Below are 20,522 nucleotides of genomic sequence, written 5' to 3' on the forward strand. Positions count from 1 at the left end.
GGGAGAGCTGTCAGGTGGATTTCAAACCCCATTTCCCATATCTCTTTCCAGGGACTCAGAGAATGGGTAGATAATACCACCCTCTGTTTGCAGCAGGCCTCGGATTAACCAGTGACGGTGCTGAGGACCATGCAGTTACTGCACAGACACAGGACAGTATTATGCATTTCCTAGAATTTCATAGTTGGGGAAGAAGCTCCCTAGAATTCATTAATTGCTGAAATCATTCAGGGGCTCATTTGAGAGTCCCCCTTCCTTCCCTGCTAGAGACAGTAGAGGAGAACCCACATCTACCTATAGGATTCAGAGGGAAGACAGGGCTGCATACTGGAAGCCTACTTACCCACAGACTAGGGTGACCAGATATCCCAATTTTATAGGGACAGTCCCGGTTTTGGGGTCTTTTTCTTATATAGGCTCCTATTACCCCCCCCCCACCCTGTCCCGATTTTTCACACTTGCTGTCTGGTCACCCTACCACAGACACAACTGAAGGGTATGTCTACCTCCCCCCACACACACACACAGAAAACCTCATGGCAGCGACTGTGAGCCTCGGTCCACTGACTCAGGCTTGCAGGGCTCGTGCTCCGGGGCTAAAAATAGCTGTGTAGATGCTAGGGGTCAGGCTGGAGCGAGGGGCGGGGGGGGAGATCTCAGAGCCTTGGCTCCAGCCTAAGTCTGAACATCTGCACTGCTGTTTTTAGGCCCTGTAGCATTAGGCCTAGCTGGTTGACGTGTGCTCTGAGACTCCCTGCCGTGGGTTGGGGTTGTTGGGTTGTTGTTGTTTTTTTTGCAGGCGTATTCTTGTTGCTGTTTACAGCTGTACCAGGGAGATTCCCCAGGAATCCGACATTCTCGACAGTTGTGCCTGCCTGAATCATTTGAAAGTGGGGTTGCCGAGTCTGGTTTCCCCTTGCATCAGCAGAAACGTGAAAGGACGTGCATCCCATGCTGAGTTACTCAAGAGCAGTCCTGCTCCTCTTGGTCGGGAAGGGCAAACAATTAGATCTTTTGTGTTATCTTCTCTTGGGCAACAGCAGCTACTCCTTGAAAAAAACTGATCCCGCCCAGTAAGTTCTCAGTGGAGGACAGAACAGCAGTATAAAAGCTCATAGATCCAGCAGAATGGATGCTGAGAGGAGACCTAGCTTCCTTCAAACGAAGTTCAGGCATCCTTAGCAGTTTGGTGGCACCTTATTATGTTGTCCTGAAAATGACAATGGGGTGTTCCTGGCATGACACTTTTTGCCAGGAGGGAATTCCCTTGCTGGAGGAGCAGATATGAAATTCCTCCCTTCAGCCTAGTGTGAAGGTGGAGGCGGCGCAGGATCCTGAGGTGATGGGACAGATTCCATGACTTGCAAAGGCTTCCGTAACTTCAGCCAGCACTGGCTGGAAGCTGCAGGGTCCTCTGCTGCCTGAGGAAGCAGAGAGCTGTGGGGCGCCCCAGGCGACGGGAGCCCCCGCAGGTCCCGGTCACTGCCCGTGGCAGGCGGACCCCCTGCAACTCCCAGCCATTCGGGTGGCAGGGAGAACCCCGCAGCTCCCCGCTGGTAGCAGGGGGATTCCTGGAGCTCCCAGATGCTATGGGTAGCAGAGGGACCCCCACCACTCCCTGCCACCGTGGGCAGCAGGGGAGACCCCCCGAGTTCTCCACAGGAAGCAGGGGGGACCCCTGCAGCTCGGAGCTGCCAGCAGAGGGGGACCCTGGAGCTCCCAGCCCTCCTGCAGCTGCCCAGGCTCCCCATTTTGTCACGGATATTTTTAGTAAAAGTCAGGAACAAGTCATGGGCTTCCGTGAACTTTTCATTATTGCCCATGACCTGTCCCTGACTTTTACTAAAAATATCCGTGACAAAATCTTAGACTTAATTAAAAGTGGTTAGAGATGTTTACTTTTTATTTTCTTAGGTCACTATGCATTCTAAATCCTAAATGCATAAGAAGGGCCAGACTGGGTCAGACCAGTGGTCCATTTAGCCCTGTATCCTGCCTTCCTGCAGTGGTCAATGCCAGGTGCCCCAAAGGGAATGAACAGAACAGGTAATCATCAAGTGATCCATCCCCTGTCGCCCATTCCCAGCTTCTGGCAAACAGAGGCTAGGGACATCCAGAGCATGGGGTTGCATCCTAGACCATCTTGGCTAATAGCCATTGATGGACCTATCCTCCATGGGTCATGGAAGTGATCAGTTAGAAAATACAGCGAAGAGGGGATATAGATTAAAAAGGAATAAAGTAAATGTGGTTTGTTTTACTCTAGTCGGGCTTCTTCAGGCACTTGCAGCTGTGTTCTAGCAATTCAAAATATGAAAGGCAAACTGCAGTGCTTCTACCATGCCAGTGCTGGGCATTAATCCAGCAAATCCTGGTTTAGCTGGCACAAGGAGAGCATGCTATTAATGCCTTTCTTCCTTCCACCTGCTGATTCAGTGCATCTCATCAGACAATCAAGGTGGCGGCTTACAATCGGATTAACTGTGGCATTTCTATGGCATATTTATGATGATCAAAAACGATTTGCAGTGAGTTGCCTTCCTTTGTAATTAGATCCAATTAGTGGAACCCTGGAGATTTTCCTTAATATTTCATGGTAGAAGAAATGTGTGCAGTGTCAATAAGTGCCATTGATTTTGATAGCCCCCATAGAGTTTTATTCAGATGAGTACTCCTGTAATTTAAAAATGATCATAATCAGGAACCAGGGTACTAGTGTCTGTATAGAACAAAGAGCAGAGAGAGAGAGGGTTGTGCTGTTCCCAAAGAACATCTGTAATAATAAGATACACTAAGCGGTCTGTCCAACAATGTGTGTAGCATCACTGCCCTCTAACAAATGTCTGTGAGTAAGGTTACCTTGTGGTGACCAAATGCAAACTACAGTAATGCTCTCTCTGAAGTGTGGATGATTATGTTGCCCTCTACTGGTTGCAGTCCACGAAGACTATAAATCCTGTTTAGGACTGTGTGAAATATATTGCATCAAAATGAGACATACAAAGTCTCACCATTCCACTGTGATTTCATAAAAAACTTGCAAAATATTACTACTTATGCACTAAGGCAGGACCATTTTTGAAAGTCCATTTTCACTCAGAAAATTAACCCCATTTTCAATGATAACCTCAAAGGTTTGAAATTTATTTTGAGAATCCAATTTAAAAAAATCCCACACGTTTGGCAAAAGTCACAACCAAAAAAAATCCAAATGTTTGCAATTTCCAGCCAGAAGACTTCTTTTCTGCAAACTTACTCACATTTCCCTCCACCATTTTGCACAGCCACAGCTGTGATAGTCTTGTGACAATAGGGTTACCATACTTAACAAATAAAAAAAGAGGACCCTCCATGGGGTCCTGGCCCCGCCCATTCCCCACCCAACCCTGCCCCAACTCCACCCCTTCCCCACCCTAACTCCGCCCCCTCCTCCCTCCCACTCCCAGCCACGCGGAAAGGGCTGCCCGAGCGCTACCGGCTTCACGGTTTGCCGGCAGCCCCCAGACCCTGTGCCCCCGGCCGGCGCTTCCCCAGCGCAGCTGGAGCCCAGGAGGGGAAGCGCCTATGCCTCTGGACCCTGCGCCCCCGGCCGGGCACTTCCCCTCCTGGGCTCCGGCGGCGCAGGGTCCGGAGGCACGGGGGGCTGCCCGAAGCTGGTAGCGCTCGGGCAGCTCGGCTCTTAAACAGAGCCGAAGAGTCAGGGGAGGAGCAGAGCAGCCGCGGGAGGGGAAGTGCCCGGCCGGCATTTTCCCGGACATGTTCGGCTCTTTGGCAATTCCCCCCGAACGGGGGTTTGATTGCCGAAAAGCCGGACATGTCCGGGAAAAACTGGACGTATGGTAACCCTAGTCTTGTGGGTTAGCACCGGGTTATATACACGAAGAACAGAATCAGGACACACTTTGCTTTTGAATCTGAAGCAATTCTGTCAGCAATTCAAATAATTCTGCATATAGCTCCCCTCCGTTGCATTGCCTAACTCTCTGACTATATAAGGCTTCTTCCAATGCCCAGAACAGAAATAGAAACATATTAGGGTTTATATTGATGAAAGGCTATTTATAATAATTAAAGGCTAAAAAAAAGGCTACTCTGGAAGCTGGCCATCATGTCAAGCTGGATCAGATCCTAAAATATCCTACTTACAGGGTGCACAAACTAGATAGTTGCTCCTATAAAAAGTGCTTCCCCAACCTTCATCCTTCCAGCATAATTCCAATCAACTTCTAGTAGCTGGAAGACAAGTGGGACTTCCAGAGTGGGGTCATCCATTCAGCTAGGAAAGAGATTCACACATGGCCTTTACAATGCAGACCTTTGCTCTCTGCCTGCCTTACAGGCAGATGAAGAATCTCTCTCCCCTCTCCCTCAGCCATCTCTCTCTCTCTCTGATTTGATGAATGTGGAACAAATTCTTCCTCTATGAGGATTAATCGGTGGCCCTAGTGAGTGTGTTATGCCTGCAGGCGCACTGTTGGTGGGGGTGGGGATGGTGGGACTGAGAGGATTTCATTTATGCTGAACCAAATGCAGAAGCTTGATGGCATTAATTATTTTATCCAGGTTGCACAGAAAACCACATTGCGTGAAAGCATTTCCTAGAAAAGCAGCAATTGCATCCGGATTGCTAAAGGCAACAAACAAACAATAACCTACTGCATAAACACAGGAATGCAAGAGAGCTACAACTTACCTGATTGTGAAACTGAGAGCACATGGAGAATAAGAGGTGTAGGATGGTGCTTCTTCTGAGATAATCTAGTTCTGGGTAACATATAGCACAATACTGGCCAATGCCTCGCCTCTAGGCAGACTGTAGCCCTGCTGTCCAAATTGCAGTGTACATTGGCCCCGTATTTATTATCTCTTTCTCACCTATTTACCTTGTCTGTTCTCCTTTATTCCAGATTCCCCCAATCTATTTGCTATTCTTTTGGAAGGTTTCCACTCCTCCAACCAACCTGGAGCCATGACCTTTGATAGACGAGCCCTCTTGACTTATAGTTAAGGATCCAGCCTGCAACCCTTATATAAGCAACCCTCTTGAAGCCACGGGGACTATTCATGATTAAATAAAATCAGGCGCCAAATTGGTGGCAATATAAATCATAGTAATGCAACCATATGTTGGAGCAGATTTAAACATCTAACCCAGCAAAATCTACCTCAGGATGATTTTAATACCAGGGACTGTCAGGCTGCCAGTAGCTTTACAATGAGTAATATTTTGCCTGTTGCAATACTAGAGTGAATGTGTCTTTCATCGTCTCCATTAGAAACATTTTGTTAATCCAAGGATTTAGAACTTCGTCACAACAACAGTACTCTGAGCAGAAACCCTGTGTATCGGGGCTCTGCCGCGGGGAATCTTTTAAGACCAAATTTTTAAGAAGTGGGAAATCAGGGAAGGGCTGTTGTGTTTTTTTTTTTTTTTTTAATGTTGGGTACTTTTCTGCAGTTGTTGAATTTATAAATCTCTGCTAAACTTGGGATTCTACTACAAAAAATGTACTGGCTGGTATGTTACTAATCCACTGCACAGGAGAAAATGCTTGATCTGCTTAAATGTGATCATGTTGCCCTCGACGGGCTGGTCTACAAAGAAGAAAAATAACCTAACATAAGCTACAGTGACATCCAAAAAAATATGTTAAAAGATCTTTAAAAGGTTGCAAATCAAGAACAAAAAATGTAGGAAATGCCAGATTTAAGGTTTAAGGTCAGGCTCACATCATTATAACTTAGTGAAGGGCGGGAGGGGGGTCAAGATTTTCTCCCCCATGCATCATAGTGCCCTGGGCCTGCCATTAGCTGCATGATTCACCATGTGAAACCTGGGACAGACACCCAGTCATGTCTTGTTCTGCAGCCCTTGTAGTTAAAGCTCTGCCCTGTAAGAGGACCCGTGCGGGGCTCCTAATATGATCTGATGTAACCTTTCCGTGGAAGGTTATTTATTTCAATAAAGTTATTGGGCTCTGTCCCCCCAGACTTTAACACTCCCCACCCCATTCCCCCCGCCTCCCCCTCCCCTGTGGAGTTTTGGCTGCAGGAGTCCTTAGCCAGGATCTACATTATGTTGTATTGTTCCAGCAAGGAGAAAGGCAAAAGAGCTCTCGCTCATCTCACACTGAAACCATTCACACTTGACGAGGGCTGCCAGGCCCAGCTGGCGCACAGCTGCAGCTCAGTGGAGAATGCATTCCTTCTTATAACAAAACAGGGAGGCTATTTTCCTTGCTCCCTTGGAAAGGGGCTGAATGAAGTCAAGCACTGGGCAGCCGCCTCATAACTACTGCCTTAAGCTATGTTTGTTCAAGGCAGGCCTTGTTTTCCTGGGGTACCAAGCAAGGACCAAAGGCAAAAATGAATGAGAGCACCTTCTGTTGAGGAAGGTGACAAGAGATTAGGATTCCCAGTCCCTTTGTTGCAGGCAGGATTATCTGGATTGCCCTGGCTTCTTGTTCTGTGTAGATTTCACATGTTTATTATTTATATCTAGAGCCTGGCATTCTGTAAAATGAAAATAACCAATTCATCAAGTCTCTTTGGCAGGCATTATAAGCAAAGACATTCCAGTTTCAATCCAGGCCAGAAATGCTCTGGCATCCCCAGATGGAGCCCATTAATCAGTCCTGATGACTGTCTACAAGGAGGCTCTGTGTAGACTTCGGGGAGATGAGATCAAGAATTGAAGCTTGATTCAGAAGTAGTTAGAGAGGGTTTTTTTCGATGGTGTAAATAGACCCCAGGAAGCGGGCAGTGAGGTGGTTTGGGTTAATTCTCTGTATTTCATTGAGATATTTATAAAATCACATGTATGTAAGGATGAAGAAACAGTAACAAATGCCTACTGCAGAAGAAAGAAGATTACCAATGGGGGCAAGATGACATGGTTTCAACTTTTAAAATTGAGTCAGTTTCACCAGCCTTTCAGCACATCTGAGCCAGAGCTCTGGGCCAATGCCTAGGACCAGGATTCAATCGGGAATGGATGGAGATGGGTTCTGAGCCAATGTCTGGAAGAAGGGTTTTGGCCCAATGCCTGCAGCTAGAGTCCTAGGTCAACTCTAGGGTTCTGGGGAACACCTAGGCCCTGGTTCAGAAAAAACACCAGGATATTGAGCAAATGCTGGAATTTCATCCTTTACTCTGGAATAGACTCACTGAAAATCAGGACCTCATTATCCTCTTTCAGATCCCTCCTTCAAACTCTCCTTTGCTGTGAGGTCTACAAAAAGCTTGACAATGGTTAAGAGGGTGGTGCACTCAGACCCTGTGGATCATAGGGACCAATATTGTCCCATTGTTTCCTTGTATTTCCCCATCTGTCTGCCTCCATCTGTTGTCTCTTCTCTTACGTTCTCAGGGTGATGAACCTGAGCAGTGAATGAATAAACAAGGCAGTGCGTTGTTTCCCCCCCATGTAGTTGTTCCCTGGGTTTTCTCTGCACCTGCTTTGCTGTAACATTTTCACTATGCTGCCTAGCTACCCTGTATCTTTGGACAATGGGAGTGTGCTGGGGTAAGGAAATCCCTTAAGCATCAGCATCCTCGGAGCAGGCCGACATGGGATTGGGGCATTGGTGGGTTTTGACAGGAACTGTGTTCAGAGATCATTGGACAGTAAGACAAGGATGCCATATGTGATGGAGATGGAATCACTATGTATTAATCTATGAATTAGTAACCGTTTTATGAAGACTGTGTATGACCAGGCTCGTGAGGGAAGTGATTGTATATGGGGTTATTAGAATTTCCTTTATGGCTTTTTTTTTTTAAAAATAAATAGAGATATCATATCTTCTAGAACTGGAAGGGACCTTGAAAGGTCATCAACTCCAGCCCCCTGCCTTCACTAGCAGGACCAAGTACTGATTTTGCCCCAGATCCCCAAGTGGCCCCCTTAAGGATTGAACTCATAACCCTAGGTTTAGCAGGCCAATGCTCAAACCACTGAGCTATCCCTCAATCTTAAAGCTGTATTGCTTTAATTTATTAGGGGTCTGTGGAGGGAGCAATACAGCAGATCTAGATAAGAACACTCCAGAACACAATTGAAAGATCACTGGTCAAACCGTTAGCTTCAAGAATCTTGTCTCCAGTCCCAAGTAAGCTGCACGTTTTGTTTTGCTGAAGTTAGGCAGCTAGAGATCAAAAGAACACAAAAGAGCTAAAAAGTCTTTCTCGGGGGACAAAAGGGGGTTACTTGTCAGCATCTAAGGAGACAGGCTGTGACAGAGACTCTGCGGAGGGCGTCTAAGCAGGGGGCCTTCCCAGAGCCAGGGCTGGCTCCAGGCACCAGGCAACCAAGCACATGCTTGGGGCGGCACCTGGTAAGGGGCGGCCAATCTTGGGGTGGCGGGGTGCAGCGTGGCGTGGCGCTCGGCGGGGCGTTCGGCGGGGGGGTGGCGGGTTCCGAACCCCAGTTTGGGAACCACAGCTCTACTCCTTCCTCCCTCCATCCGCTCCTTCTCCTCTCCTCCTTTCCCTCTACTCCAGGGGTGGGCAAACTACAGCCAGGGGGCTGCATCTGGCCCTTCAGACATTTTAATCTGGCCCTTGAGCTCCTGCTGCGGAGTGGAGTCTGGGGCTTGCCCCGCTCTGCGTGGCTCCCGGAAGCAGCAGCATGTCCTCCCTCCGGCTCCTATGCGTAGAGGCAGCTGGGGGCTGCAGATGCTGCCACCGCCCCAAGCGCTGCCCCTGTAGCTCCCATTGGCTGGCAACCGTGGCCAATGGGAGCTGCAGGGGTGGTGCCTGCGGACAGGGCAGTGCACAGAGTCGCCTGGCCGCACCTCCGTTTAGGAGCCGGAGAGGGGACATTCTGCTTCTTCCGGGAGCTGCTTGAGGTAAGTGCAGCCTGCAGCCTGCACCCCTAGCCCCCTCCCATGCCCCAACCCCCTGCCCCAGCCCTGATCCCCCGCCCACCCTCCGAACCCCTCGATCCCAGCCCAGAGCATCCTCCTACACCCCAAACCCCTCATCCCCAGCCCCACCCCAGACAGCCCTCACCCCCTCCCATGCCCCAACCCGTGCCCCAGCCCTGATCCCCCTCCCACCCTCCAAACCCCTCGATCCCAGCCCAGAGCATCCTCCTACACCCCAAATCCCTCATCCCCAGCCCCACCCCAGAGAGCCCTCACCCCCTCCCATGCCCCAGCCCTGATCCCCCTCTCACCCTCCAAACCCCTCGATCCCAGCCCGGAGCATCCTCCTTCACCCCAAATCCCTCATCCCCAGCCCCACCCCAGAGACAGGCTCCTAGATTGGATGGATCAGAGAGCCCTCACCCCCTCCCGTGCCCCAACTCCCTGCCCCAGCTCTGATCTACACCTTCCCCCCCCCATCCATCCCCTTCTCTCAACTGAAGAACAGGAGTACTTGTGGCACCTTAGAGACTAACAGATTTATTAGAGCATAAGCTTTCCTGGACTACAGCCCACTTCTTCGGATGCATATGCAAATTCTCTCAACTGCTCGCCTCCCCCCCCCCCTCCGCCGCCCAGCCCGGCTGCAGCCCGCGCGCGGCGCTCGCTAGGTGGCGCTGTCGCGCGGCGGCCGTGGCTTCCCCTCACGCTGGGGCCGGAACGCGAGCGCGGCGGGGCCGGTTGCCGGCCGGACGCGGAGAGCGCGGGACCCACCGGTCAGCTCAGAGGCGCGAGATGGCGCGGGGAGGCGGCAAGGTAAGGGCGGCGGGGGGGGGGGGCAGGTCCTCCCCGATCCCACCGGGCCCCGCTCGGGTGAGGGTGTCTCAGGCGCCGCCGGCCTCGCGCCCGCAGCGCTTCCTCCTCGCTCCGACGGAGGCGGCCGGTTGGTCCCGCTGCGCTTCCCGTGAGCTGCGCCCGGTCCCCTCTCCTGCCCGGCCAGTGCCTCCCGGCCCCCCCCGGGGGGGGTCAGCCTCCGCCCGGCCAGTGCCTCCCGGCCCCCCCCCGGGGGGGGTCATCAGCCTCCGCCCAGCCGGTGCCCCCCGGGGGGGGTATCAGCCTCCGCCCGGCCAGTGCCTCCCGGCCCCCCCCGGGGGGGGTATCAGCCTCCGCCCGGCCAGTGCCTCCCGGCCCCCCCCGGGGGGGGTATCAGCCTCCGCCCGGCCGGTGCCCCCCGGGGGGGTATCAGCCTCCGCCCGGCCAGTGCCTCCCGGCCGGTGCCCCCCGGGGGGGGTATCAGCCTCCGCCCGGCCGGTGCCCCCCGGGGGGGGTATCAGCCTCTGCCCGGCCAGTGCCTCCCGGCCGGTGCCCCCCGGGGGGGGTATCAGCCTCCGCCCGGCCAGTGACCCCCGTCCCACCGGGGGGGTCAGCCACCGCCGGGGCAGTGACCCCCCGGCCCCCCCGGGGGGGGGGGTCAGCCTCTGCCATTGTAAGCACTTTGCAAATGTGGACCGGTGAGTGATCCATCCAATCTAGGAGCCTGTCTCTGGCAGTGGCAGCACTAGATACTGCGGAGGAAGAGCGCACAAAGCTTAGTATAATGGACAATAAAAAAGAGACAAGGAGGGTGAGGTCATCTCTTTTATTGGACCAATTTCTGTGGATGAAAGAGAACTCTGGGCAAGCTCAAAAGCTGGTATCTTTCACCAACAGAAGTTGGTTCAATAAAAGAGATGACTTCACCCACCTTGTGTCTCTAATATCCTGGGACCAACAAGGTTAGAACAACAGTGTAAATGACACACACAAAAAGAGCATTAAAATAATTGTCTTTATGCATCTCTGGCAGATTAAATTCCTTAAAGTCATGCTATCAGCTTGACTTTTTAAAAATAAATTGTTTGAAAACATAGTTTTCACAGACAGTGCCTTTTAAATAGAATGACCTGAATTTAAAAAAAAAAATGTCTTTGGACAAGTAATAAAAAGGGGGACGTTTCTTGCTAATACTTAGAGGGGTATTTGGTGTTGCTCTCAGGTCCACCCAAAAGGTGTTTAACTCTCCCCCCTCCTTCTTCCCCTTTTTCTTTGTGCATGTGTCTCCTTTTCAGTTTTCTTTCTTGTTATTTGTACTGGCAAACACCCTCATGCAAGTGAGGTTCCCCTGCAGAGCACTGCACAAGAATAATCTCATCATGCTGGTGCATGAGGGAGGAAATGTAGTTGACTACACACAAAGTGTTGTTAAGTGCACAAATAAACTGAACAAAAAGGGTTTTTCTTTAATATTTCACTTTCAGTAAAGTTAAATACAACTTATTACAATAGTAGGTACAAAATATGGTTTTTCAAGTATCATTTTATACCTTTTCCATAAAAAAGACAGCAACAGCAAAAGAACATTTTGAAATATTTCTGCTGCTGCTTTCTGCTCCACTGTCTCAGAAGCCCCAAAAAGATGAGGATAAAAACTTATTTTTGGCAAACTTAAAGTGAGATCGTTTCTCAGCGATTTTTGGCAGTGTTGGATTTGTTACAATCTTCTCTCATGGAGAAAGTAGATCTAGCTAGTGACAGCTACCAGAGACTGGTGTATAAACCCAGGTACCTCTGTTTACCTGGGTATCTTTGTACTCAAGTTGTAACATAGTTTTATACTAAGTAGACATGACCAAACACAATCCAGACGTTTCCTCACCCCACCACTTAACTGCTGCTGCTACAAACTCCAGAAAGTGAAGTGCTGTTTTGTTCCACAGTCAAGGCTGTCTATCAATTTAATAAATCTCTCTAAATGTATAGCGTTTGATTATTTTCTTCCTTCTTATTGGCTATAACATTTCAGTGTTTCTTAAAATAGTTTTGCAGTATTACCTGGAAATAGAAGCAAAATATGAGTCTAATAAAACTTTTCACTTCTAGTGGTGGATCTCAAAGTGCTCTGAAAATGTTAATGAAGTTTTACAGTATTCCTAAGAGAACCAGGAGTTAAAGTTGAGGCAAAGGGATTGACTTATCCAGGTTAACACAGCAAATCATCAGCAGACAGGGACTGCGACCCATATCTGTTGACTCTCATCCTATGCTTTAATACCCAGATCATCCTTCCAGTTCTGTTACTTGGCCATTCATTATTATTAATCAGGTTTATTACTGTAGTGCCTACGGGTCAACCACGAATAGGGCCCCATTCTGCTAAGCATTGTAAAAACACATAGTCCCTTGCCTGAAGACCTTGCTGTTATGGGTTGGGTTAAGGCTTGTTACGGCCAGGCATGCTGCTGCTTGACATTTGGAATAAATATAAAGAAGCCATTGTAATCAGATGTCTGAAACAATAGCAGTAACACCCCAAAACACAGGCACGTGGAAAAGCGGAGTAGAAGCTGAATCCAAGAGGATTCAAATGCCAGGACTAGAGCTTTAACTGGTGGAACTATTTTGGTCAGCATGTGAGTATCTGTTTGAGAGAGACAGCACAGGGAGAGATACAGAGAGAAGCAGAACGAAAGCCAAGCAGATACAGCCTGGAAGCATGGTGGGTGGCCCTGGGATAAGGTTAGAGAAATTTTTTTTGCATCAGAGAGCTGGCTGAAAGAGTTTGATGCTGTGAGCAGGGAAGCTGTTTGCTGATTTTTGGATCCTTCTGTGTTTGGAAAAACAGGACTTACATTATTTGTTAATAAACAAGATTGAATCAGAGGTATCTGAGTCCATCAGTTTCTCCTCCCAAGTAGAACAGCATGAAGGGCCCCAAACTTAGATTAGCCACTTGGGTCAGAAGGGATAACATTACTGTCTAAATAGAGCAGGTGGACACGGGGTGGGGGGAAGGGGTATAAGAGAAAAGCAGGGTAAACAATGTGATGGCAGCAAATGTCAGGTTAGGTGTACATTCAGATGAACATTCTTTTCAGAAGAAAGATGACTGACGCCAAGCTAGAAAAAGTTCTATTTACCAGCAGCCCAGCAAAACCAAACATTTTTGTTCTAGGCTTGTGTAATTTTAATTGTGTGCTGCCCACCAGACAAGCTGTGGATGAGCACTTAAAAATCCTTGGTTCAGCCTGTGGCTGAAAATGAAAACTGGCCTTTTGTCACTTTCTTTGCAAATGCCACTGAAGGGCATAAACAAATGGATGATTTGCCCATCTAGCTCCTTTGCTGAATTAATCTTCTGGCTTTGTTCATCCAGATGACACAATTATTTAGGGTAATCAAGACAAGTGGAGACTGAGGAACTTCAGAGGGACCTAACAAAGTTAGTTGAATGGGCAACACAATGGCAGATTAAATATTAATAGGTAAAAGTAATATTCCTTTCCAAACTGGGAAGAATAATTTGATTTGTTCATACACATTGTTGGATTCTACATTAACCGTGTTACCACTCAAGAAATGGACCTGGCATCACTCTGAATAGCTCAATTAAAACCGTTGTTCATTGTGCAAAGATAATCAGAAGCGCTAACAAGATGAGAAAACCTGTGTGCTTTTGAAAATATGACCTAGTCCTCCCAAGTCACATAGGTGCTTCTGAAAATGTTACCAAGTATTTTTAAAAAATGAACCCAACATTATTAAAAACTGCTTTCATAAGGGATAATAAACTCATGCTTCATGGTAAGCCAGTTGCTAATTGACTGGGTTAGGAAGAAACTTCTCCTATTGGCAGATTATTCTATTACAGTCTGCTTCAGGATTCCTTATACCTTCCGCTGATGTATCTGTACTGACCTCTCCTTGAAAGTTTGTCTACAGGAACATTTAGTTTGTGGCAAACCTGGGTATGAATCTACCCCACCTCAACATGAGTCAACAATGCGATGCTGTTGCAAAAAAAGTAAATTCAATGTTGGGTTGCATTGACCAGAGGTATAGCATGCAAGTCACTGGAGATGATAGTACCACTCTACTCAGCACTAGTTAGGCCTCAGCTGGAGTACCTGTGTCCGATTTTGGTAACCGCTGTATGGAAAGGATGTAGAGAAACTGGAAAGGATCCAGAGGCGAGCGACAAAGATGATCACAGGGATGGAATGCAAGCCATAGGGGCAAAGGTGGAAGGAACTGGGTATGTTTAGTTTGGGAAAGAGGAGTTTAAGGGGGGACATGATAGCGGTCTTCAAATACTTGAAATGCTGCCATAAGAAAAATGGGAAAGAATTGTTCTCTCTTGCCACAGTGACCAGGACAAGAGGCAATGGATTCAAACTACAGCACAGCAGATTTAGATTAAATCTCAGGAAAAACTTCCTAACTTTAAGAACAGTAGGACAGTAGAACAAACTGCCTAGGGAAGTCATGAAATCGTCACCGGAGGTTTTCAAAAAGAGGCTGGATAGCCATCTGTCTTGGATGATTTAGACGCAACAAATCCTAGGTCTTGGCAGGGAGTTAGACTAAATGACCCTTGTGGTCCCTTCTAACCCTGTGGTTCTATGTTTTACACTAGCCTGCTGAGGACAAACTGCCTGTGTGGACCCTGCTGACACGTGTTAACAATTTGTTAATGTACTTTGATCTAGTCCCATTTCAAAGAGGATAGATCACAGCGCATTACCCAAGTGTTAATGCGTGTCAACAGGGTCCACACACAGTTAGTCGGTGCAGACTAGATTCAAACCCCAGTTTGTTGCAAACTAAAGGTTCATGTAGATAAGCCCTGAGACATAATACTGGACTAAATGGACCACTAGTCTGATCCAGTATGGGAAGTCCGATATTCTCATCCTCTGTACATACATGTCAAATTAGGAGTTAAAACAACAACAGGGATTAGTAATGCAGTAAAGTGAAATGTAAGTTCTATGTAGATCAAGCGGTGAATTAACTCCTTTAAATGATTTCACTTAAGCATGCCCCATCACATTCTAATTCAGTTTGGTTCTTTCTTCCAGGCCGCCATAGTGCTGTGTATGGATGTAGGCTTTGCAATGAGCAATTCTGCTCCTGGAGAAGAGTCTCCGTTTGAACAAGCCAAGAAGATGATGACGATGTTCGTGCAGCGACAGGTACGTGTGATTTCCGTTTGAGTATGATACACTTAAAAGGTTAGAAATGAAAGAAGGAAAACAGTGAGGCTTGCTAGACTCTTTTCTTCATCCTTTTTATTTGATTATATTGTGTTTAGCTGGGAAAGTAGTTAGAATTATTCTAATTGACTGTTATATGTGACAGGTTTCAGGGGGGTAGCCGTGCTAGTCTGTATCAGTAAAAACAACGAGGAGTCCTTGTGGCATTTTAGAGAGTAACAAATGTATTTGGGCATAAGCTTTCGTGGGATAACCCACTTCATCAGATGCATGGAGTAGAAAATACAATAAGCAGGAATAAATATACAGCACATGAAAAGATGGGAGTTGCCTTACTAAGTGGGGGGTCAGTGCTAATGAGGCCAATTCAATTAGAGTGGATGTGGCCCATTGACAAGAAGGGGTAAATATCAGCACAGGGAAAATTACTTTTTGTAGTGCTAACAAGGCCAATTCAATCAAAGTGGATGTGCCCATTCTCAGCAGTTAGCAAGAAAGTGTGAGTATCAACGGAGTGAAAATTATTTTTTGTAGTGACCCATGCACTCCCAGTCTTTATTCAGGCCTAATTTGATGGTGTCAAGTTTGCAAATTAATTCCAGTTCTGGAGTTTCTCTTTGAAGTCTGTTTTTGAAGTTTTTTTGTTGAAGAATGGCGACTTTTAAGTCTGTTATTGAGTGTCCAGGGAGATTGAAGTGCTCTCCTACTGGCTTTTGAATGTTACAATTCTTGATGTCTGATCTGGGTCCATTTATTCTTTTGCACAGAGACTGTCCTGTTTGGCCAATGTACATGGCAGAGGGGCATTGCTGGCACATGATGGCATATATCACATTGGTTGATGTGCAGATGAATGAGCCCTTGATGGTGTGGCTGATGTGGTTGGGTCCTATAATGGTGTCCCTTGAATAGATATACAGACAGAGTTGGCAACAGGGCTTATTGCAGGGGTTGGTTCCTGGGTTAGTGTTTCTGTTGTGTGGTATGTAGTTGCTGGTGAGTATTTGCTTCAGATTGGGGGGCTGTCTGTAAGCGAGGACTGGCCTGCCTCCCAAGGTCTGTGAGAGTGAGGGATCATCCTTCAGGATAGGTTTTAGATCCTTGATGATGTGCTGGAGAGGTTTTAGTTGGGGGCTGTAGGTGATGGCTAGTGGCGTGCTGTTACTTTCTTTGTTGGGCCTGTCCTATAGTAGGTGACTTCTGGGTGATCCAAGTGCTAACTCTATTCAATAACAGAATTGTTGTTTTTACTGTTATATGTGAGAGCAATACTGGCCTTTCTCCCAGCAGATTTTTGTGGACGCCAAGTGCACCTAGCTTGATCACTCCCCTTTTTTAAGCTAGAAGAGGCTTTCATGGGAAAAAGTGCTGGCGTCTTATAAAATGTTTCAGCATTGTTAAAATTTAGCATCATGCAGAATTACTCTAGGAACTGAGTGATCTGATTTTACTCATTTCCCGCATATGTTGATCAGTAGTACTCATAGCACCCTGCTAGCTGAATTTAATTCTACGTTAATGAGCTCTGCGTATGCATACATTTTGGAAGGGCTGTATATGTGGTAGCATGGAGTCTGCTGTAATTGATACCTACTTGCAAAATTTGTATAATATGCTTTCTATTTAACATATGTATGTACAACACAGTGTATATTTTTGTGGGTTTTTTTGTACCTTCATCTCCAGGTGTTTGCTGAGAGCAAAGATGAAGTCTCTGTAGTTTTGTTTGGCACAGATGGCACAGCGAATACCCTTGCCAGTGGTGATCAGTATCAGAACATTACTGTACAAAGACACCTGATGCTACCGGATTTTGATTTGCTGGAGGACATACAAAACGCAGTTCAACCAGGCTCTGAACAAGCAGACTGTATCCTCTCTGGCTGTACAAAATCTCTGAACTAGATAAAGTAGCATGGAGGACTGGGAGCTAATGTTGTGAAATTGTCCCAGAAGTGTTGTTGAAGTCATAATTACTATTAACATGTATTGTTCTTTTGAATTTAGGAGTTGACAGTTTGCACAAGAGCCAGTTTTCCAGATTAACCAATTTTCAAAGTTCTGATGTTAGGTGGAGTCTTGGCCCCAGTGAATTGTTTCTAGTATAAAGTACTGAGTTAATTAAGCTTTGAGCACTTCTGGTATCTTCTTCTCCATGAGACAGAGAGAGAAAAAAATATAGCAAAGAGATAATGTCAGATTAGGCTCAAAATATGTTTGTTTTTAAAGGGACTTACAAAGCTTGATGCAAATTAGGTTTTCATCAAATTAAACCTATGCAAACTTAAAAAAAAAAAATTAACCCTCCCACCAAAGGGAAGCCCAACACAGCGGCATGTGCTTAGGCATTTCAGATTGATCAGTCCTCATTTTGCTGTGAAATGCATCCATTAAGAAAAGTCACTTTCGTTAGTAACATAGGTGAGAGTTTTTGAAAGTGTTCCTCTGAACATTTCATTTGAAAATTTTCGCCATTTCTCTCTGTTCTCCTTCTCCACCCAAAAAATAATTACTTCATTTGTAGTCAGGTTGGCAGAGCAGCGTCGGTCAGCTGTATGTTACCACAAACTGAATCATAGTCTCGGTTTGATGGGTAAGGAGGTATGTACATGGATGCGATCTATCAAGGGACTTAGGTGCATAAGTCCTGTTTTTAGGCACCATTGCGATTCACAGAACTCCAGTTCGGCTGCTACCTAACCTGGAGATGCATTAACTCGGCACCTAAGTTTTTTCCTCTGGGTGTGTACACTGCAGCCTCTCTCTAGTCGCCTGGTCACCTATCTCCCACCTGAGCATGCACACTACTGCCTTGCAATAGGTCATCTGGACACCTGTCTCCCCAGAGTAATTCACAGACTGGGAAATAAAGGCGTCTGGCTGCCCAAGTTGCAAGTGGGGACATGATCCGGTAGGTGGCCTCTAAGCATGGCTGCTGGATCCGGGTCCCTCAGGTGAGTTCACACACAACAGCTGGGGATGGAAGGAGAGAGCTCTCTTGTGACCTTTAGCCCAGTGGATAGGGTACTCACCCAGGATGTTAGAGACTCCCATTTAAATCCCCTGTCCTCCTGAGAGAGAAAAGGGATTTGAACAAGGATCTGCCCCCGTCAGGCTAACGCTAGGCTAGAGAATATTCTGATATGGGTCTCCATTAGTCTCTCCAGTTGAAGTTGTTTCACTTTTATTAAACCATTGAATAATTAAATATTAATTGAACCAGTGAAAAAGTTAGAGTAACTCTATAGCCTAGTGGTTAGGGCCCTCTCCTGAGGGGTAGCTGATCCTTCAGGAGGAGGTGGAACTTGAACCGGGGGTCTCCCACATCCTGAGTGAGTCTCCTATCTCTTAGGTTAAAAGTTATAAAGGAGGTCCGCCACCTCAACCCACCGGGCTGTTTTGTTTCAGGCCCCCACGCAAACCTAGGTGGCCTATGCCTGTCTTCCTCGGGTCATGGATTGCTAGCAGTACTAGGCGACTTCTTGCAGCCTGGACTCAGGCCTAGTCTTCACTTACCGGCTGGTCCGGCGGCACGCCATCGATGTTCTGGGATCGATTTATCGCGTCTGGTTAAGACGCGATAAATCGATCCCGGAAGTGCTCACAGTCGGCGCCGGTATTCCAGCTCGCCGAGAGGAGTACGCGGCATCGACGGGGGGAGACTTCCTGCCGCGTCTGGACCGCGGTAAGTTCGGACTAAGGTACTTCGAATTCAGCTACGTTATTAACGTAGCTGAATTTGCGTACCTTAGTCCGATTTGGGGACTTAGTGGGGACCAGGCCTTAGGAGCCTATCTCTGAGAGGGGGGTGGGACTTAATACCCCCCCTCTGGTTGGCATCTCTCACTGGCTAGCTCAGGCGGCTCCCTGCCTAGTGTGCTGGCTTTGTTGTTCGCACCCTAAGGTGCGTGTCTCTCCCCATTTGTTGTCTGGGTAGCCGAGGTGCCTAACTCGGGCTTTGTGGATGGCAGTGTTGTGCCTGTGATTTTCTAGGTGCCTAAAAGTTAGGTGCCATGATGCTCAGTATTGCAGTGCCTAGGTCCCTCTGTGGATCTGGGCCACAGATCCCTGAGCACAGAGATAAGAGCACATCCTTAATGAAATTACTTGAGAAAAGAAATGTATCAAGAGATGTAAGAAATAGATGTTTATTAAGAAAAGGGGAATTATAGTGAAAAATGATGTCATATTTTGAAACGACATGTAGTTTTCATTCATGGATACCAAATAAAGAGATGATGATAATAGAAAAAGTCTAGGTGATAAATGTTTTCATTGGGCTCGATTCTGCTCCTATCATAGCTTTGCTCTTGACTTCAATAGCAGGATTGGTCCCTGGTAATAGTCTTCCCTTTAAAAGTGCAGGGAAAAGACAGGGTTGTAGGAAAGGCAATAGGTAGTTTTAATAGGTGCTAGTTTGGTTGTCATACACTAAAATGGTTTAACTGTCTCTGCAACCGCTAAAATAAAGAGAAAAACGTGTATGTTTGTGACACAGTCTTGTTCTAAATGTCTTTTGTCTTTAACTCACTTAGTCCTGGATGCACTTGTCGTGTGCATGGACTTGCTTCAAAAGGAAACAATGTAAGTACTGCAACCTGGGGACTTGCACAAGAATTCTGAAATGGAGTTTTGAGAGCTGAGCTGACTCCACTTTAACGCTGCAAGGTTGTGTGACTAGGGAAGATGCTGCTTTTTTAAAAATCACCCCAATGAAAAGCTGTTCCTAAAAAACCCACTAGAGAGACCCAACCTCCCCAAGCGATTTAAGTCACTTGAATCAGAGCTTGCCCACTTAGGGAAGTTATACTGGTATAAACTAAGGTGTGAATCTAAACTAATACAATTATACCAATCTAACTCTTTGGGTCGACACTCATATTCTGGGTATAAGAAAGCCTTTTGTTGCTTGGGCGGGGTTTAAGATAACTGAATAAAGCCACTCTTATTCTGGCATAAGAGTGTCTACATGGGTGTTTATACCAGAATTACTATACTGGTTAACTATTCCAGTATAACTGGTAAAGCTTTCTTGTGTAGACAAACCTTAAATAGGTTTTACAATGTGCTCTTCGGGTCAATAAATTTGGACTTGTTTGGACTAATGAGGGAAGTAAACCCTTGAGAATACCTTGTACAGTATCCAGCTGTCTAGGGATAAAATCCATATACTTAATTGGAGCATCCGAGCTAATCTTCACTGTCAGGAAGGAGCTTAAGTATACAGAAGTAGCCTCTAAGGGTATGTCTAAACTGCTGCTCGGAGCATGCTTCCCAGCACAGGTGGACAGACATGGGCTAGCTCTGGTCGAGCTAGTGTGCTAAAAACAGAAATGTGGCTGTGATAGCACCGGCAGCAGCTTGGACTAGCCGCCTGAGTATATACCCGGGAGGTTGGGTAAAATGCATTCTGGTGGCTAGCTTGAGCCACCTCCCCTGCTGCCAGGGCCCCAGTACTATATTTAGTGCACTAGCTGGAGGAGTATGTCTACGTATGCTGGGAATTACACCTCCCAGCTGCAGTGTAGACAAACCCTAGAGACCCGCCTAGATAAAGAGAAATGCTTTTTTCAATTGCGTGAGCTTAACAGGATTGGAAAAAAACCCTTAACATCCATGTAGA

General features: G+C 47.1%; 1 protein-coding gene across 1 annotated transcript in view; it reads left to right on the forward strand.

The window, feature by feature from the left end:
- Positions 1-9,589: 9,589 nt before the first annotated feature.
- Positions 9,590-20,522, forward strand: part of XRCC5 (X-ray repair cross complementing 5) — an 81,314-nt gene continuing 70,381 nt past the window's right edge. The window contains exons 1-4 of the mRNA XM_054043940.1: positions 9,590-9,683; positions 14,765-14,878; positions 16,586-16,769; positions 19,435-19,483. Coding sequence (XP_053899915.1) covers positions 9,663-9,683; positions 14,765-14,878; positions 16,586-16,769; positions 19,435-19,483 — 368 coding nt within the window. The 5' untranslated portion in view covers positions 9,590-9,662. The remainder of the gene's footprint in view (positions 9,684-14,764; positions 14,879-16,585; positions 16,770-19,434; positions 19,484-20,522) is intronic.

This window comes from Malaclemys terrapin, chromosome 11 (assembly GCF_027887155.1).
Source record: "Malaclemys terrapin pileata isolate rMalTer1 chromosome 11, rMalTer1.hap1, whole genome shotgun sequence".
Classification (NCBI taxonomy): domain Eukaryota; kingdom Metazoa; phylum Chordata; order Testudines; family Emydidae; genus Malaclemys; species Malaclemys terrapin.